Source organism: Miscanthus floridulus, unplaced genomic scaffold (genome assembly GCF_019320115.1).
Source record: "Miscanthus floridulus cultivar M001 unplaced genomic scaffold, ASM1932011v1 fs_517_1_2, whole genome shotgun sequence".
Lineage (NCBI taxonomy): Eukaryota > Viridiplantae > Streptophyta > Magnoliopsida > Poales > Poaceae > Miscanthus > Miscanthus floridulus.
In genome coordinates this window covers 57,175-60,000 of record NW_027096865.1, presented here as the reverse complement: position 1 = coordinate 60,000, position 2,826 = coordinate 57,175, and the positions used below count along the sequence as shown (strand labels likewise).

Genomic DNA, 2,826 nt, shown 5'->3' with positions numbered 1-2,826 from the left:
GTATTGGTTTATTTTGTAAAGAATCAGTATCAGTACCTTTGCGTCTGCCACAACCATCCCAATGTATTGAGGTGGACCCTGTCCATTGTTTTCGTAGTGAATCCACTTCCTCACGACTCGAACAACAATGCCATGTGAGTGGCGTCCTTTTTCTAGCTTGTCTAGAAAGACTGGTTCCTGCATGATGGATCTGACACACAAAGAGCAGCAATTTATAAAGCTATTTATGCGTACATATATTGTGAGGAGAAGCCAAATACACTGAGGCACAGTGGTGCAAGATGTAGAGCCAGGGATGCAAATCATGAGCACCAAAAGCTAGTTTTTTTTCGCTGGTGTTTACATAGAAAGGTACAACTGCATGGTGCTACTGCACACCGATGCATATGGTCAGTGCTGATTAAGCCAAAGCACATAGGCATGGTTTTCCAAAGCAAATACATACATGTACAGTGGTCTATAACCTCATTTGTGTACTACATAAGACTATACCGGTAAATATTAGTAGGACCAAATGTGGGGATACTGATGAGACGTAGCCATGAAGGCCATTTTAGGTACGAAGTAAGTATAGAATGACTGTGCATCTAGTAGCTAAGGCAGATGCTGAAGAACTTCCTTGTATACAATGTTTCTTGTCTCACTGGAAGGATTGCCATCATCATCTTCTATGTAGATTCTGAGACCTTGTTTTGTCGTTACTCGCGAAACAGCTACATAGAGCTGACCATGTGTGAAGACTGGTTTTTTGAGGTAGATGCCAACAATTGATAATGTTTGTCCCTGACTTTTATTGATTGTCATGGCATAGCAAACTCTTATAGGATATTGGCGTCGCTGTAGAACAAATGGCCACTTGTTACTTTTGAGAGACAGAGTAATTCGTGGAATTGCAAATGTTTGATTTGCATGGCGGCCATTCATAATTTTGGCCTCAATTGTCCATTCTCCTATAGAGGTTACAGTCAGCCTTGTACCATTGCAAAGGCCTGCTCTTTGATTGAGATTACGCAACAGCATTATAGGAACTCCTCGTTTGAGTACAATTCGATGCTGTGGGAAGTTATTACCATTAATTGAGTTAAGGAACTCAATAGGATATAGAAGATCATATGCTTCATGTTGAGCAGTGGCCTTGGCGATAGTATCCGAACTGAGGTATTCTTTTTCTCTGCCGTGAACTAAGGGAACCATGTACTGATTTATTGTATATGCGAGTTCATTTGTTGGAGCTAGTATGGCCCTTTGAGAAAGGTACAGAGGGTCTCTGTACCTGGTTTCAAAGTTAGGATATACTGACTGCACAATGGCTGCAAGTTTATCCTCACCAAGCACTATGAGCAATTCTTCAGGTATTGTAATCCAGCTTGTTTCATCTTCTCCATCCTTTGAAAAGGAGGGTGTTTTACCTTCGCCAATATCTAATATCCATCTGCTGAACAGGGCGACCTCCTGCTGTTGGCGAGCATCATTTGGCGAACACACCAATCGCATGTTCTGATTTAAGCTGAGCACCTCTACATGAGCCCACAAGCGTGAGGTGATTATAGCAGCACTGATGACGTCTTGTTTTGTACCTCCTTCAACTACAGGTAAGATCTGCCTGAGGTCCCCTCCCAGCACGACCACCTTACCACCAAACGGAATATTTGCAGCCTCAGGTTTTTTTACTCTTTCTATGTCACGTAGTGTGCGGGTCTAATGCTTCAAAACATTTTCTATTAGCCATAAGGGCTTCGTCCCAAATAATAAGGCTTGTAAGTTCAATAAGCTCTGAAAGCATGGTGCCCCTGCTAACATCACAGATCATATCATCCTCTACTTCGCAAGGTATTCTGAATCTTGAATGAGCAGTCCGTCCCCCTGGCAAGAGCAGCGCCGCTACTCCGGACGATGCCACAGTAAGAACAATTTTTTTTTGTCCTCTGAGATAGTTTACTATTCGATTCCATAAATATGTTTTACCAGTTCCCCCATATCCTGATACAAAAAAAAACCGGGCTCATTCTGTTGCACTCTGCGGACTATTTTATAGAAGGCATTTCTTTGATCTTCATTAAGGAAAGCAGCTGGACTGTTCATGTCAATCAACGGATCAGCAGGATACGATAGCTCTTCTTCGACAAGGCGATTGTTTTGAGCAGGATAGTCAGCATGTGTCTTTGGAGGTAAGCTGAACTCAGCTATGTTCCTGCCACTCTGAGAAAAAAGAGTGGAAAGCTCATCCAGAAGGTAATCCCTAGCTACTGAATCAGCTAACACATAATTAGGATCACCAATCATATCTCTGTACTGGTAGATGATATCGTCGGCTAGATGGTGCCAAATTTTTTCGAAGAAAGTGTTTTCATCACCAACTTCGCAGAAAAGTATCATTGTGACAAATAAGCTACGAAGCTGTGGTGAAGTAGCCCAAGCTGCTGCTTCATCGAAAGCGTTGTACCATTCCTGATCATCACCAAGAAGGCCGCGCAACATGCACGCCTCTTTGAATGTACGATGATATGTTCGGTTGTGGAATTTGAGATGGTCATAGCTTGTTGCACCCTTAACTGTTAGCAGCAACATGCGAAGATAGTAGCGATCTCCAGCTGATGGGTTGTACATAGTGAAGACGGCCTATCTTACCATGCTGCTGTTTCCGCTTTGTCCACCTTCTATCTCTTTGATCCCATATCCATTTGGAAGGAAACTCAGGATAGGTCAATGCTCTAGCTTCAGGAAAAAGCTCGTTGCAGACAAACCACTGAGTTAACATTGTTCTTTTTAAAACTCGGTAGACACTAATCTATCCATCTTTGCTCTAGCACTAAAAGTTATGAAATT

General features: G+C 42.5%; 1 protein-coding gene across 1 annotated transcript; it reads right to left on the bottom strand.

Annotated features, from left to right (window-relative positions):
* Nucleotides 1-36: 36 nt before the first annotated feature.
* Nucleotides 37-2,478, bottom strand: LOC136532058 (uncharacterized; the record flags this gene model as incomplete). Its single annotated transcript, XM_066524685.1, has 3 exons — nt 1,966-2,478; nt 1,274-1,698; nt 37-190 (listed from the first exon to the last, which is right to left on the bottom strand). Coding segments are annotated over exons 1-3 (1,092 nt in total), but the record flags the coding sequence as incomplete, so codon positions are not given.
* Between the last annotated feature and the right edge of the window lie 348 nt (nt 2,479-2,826).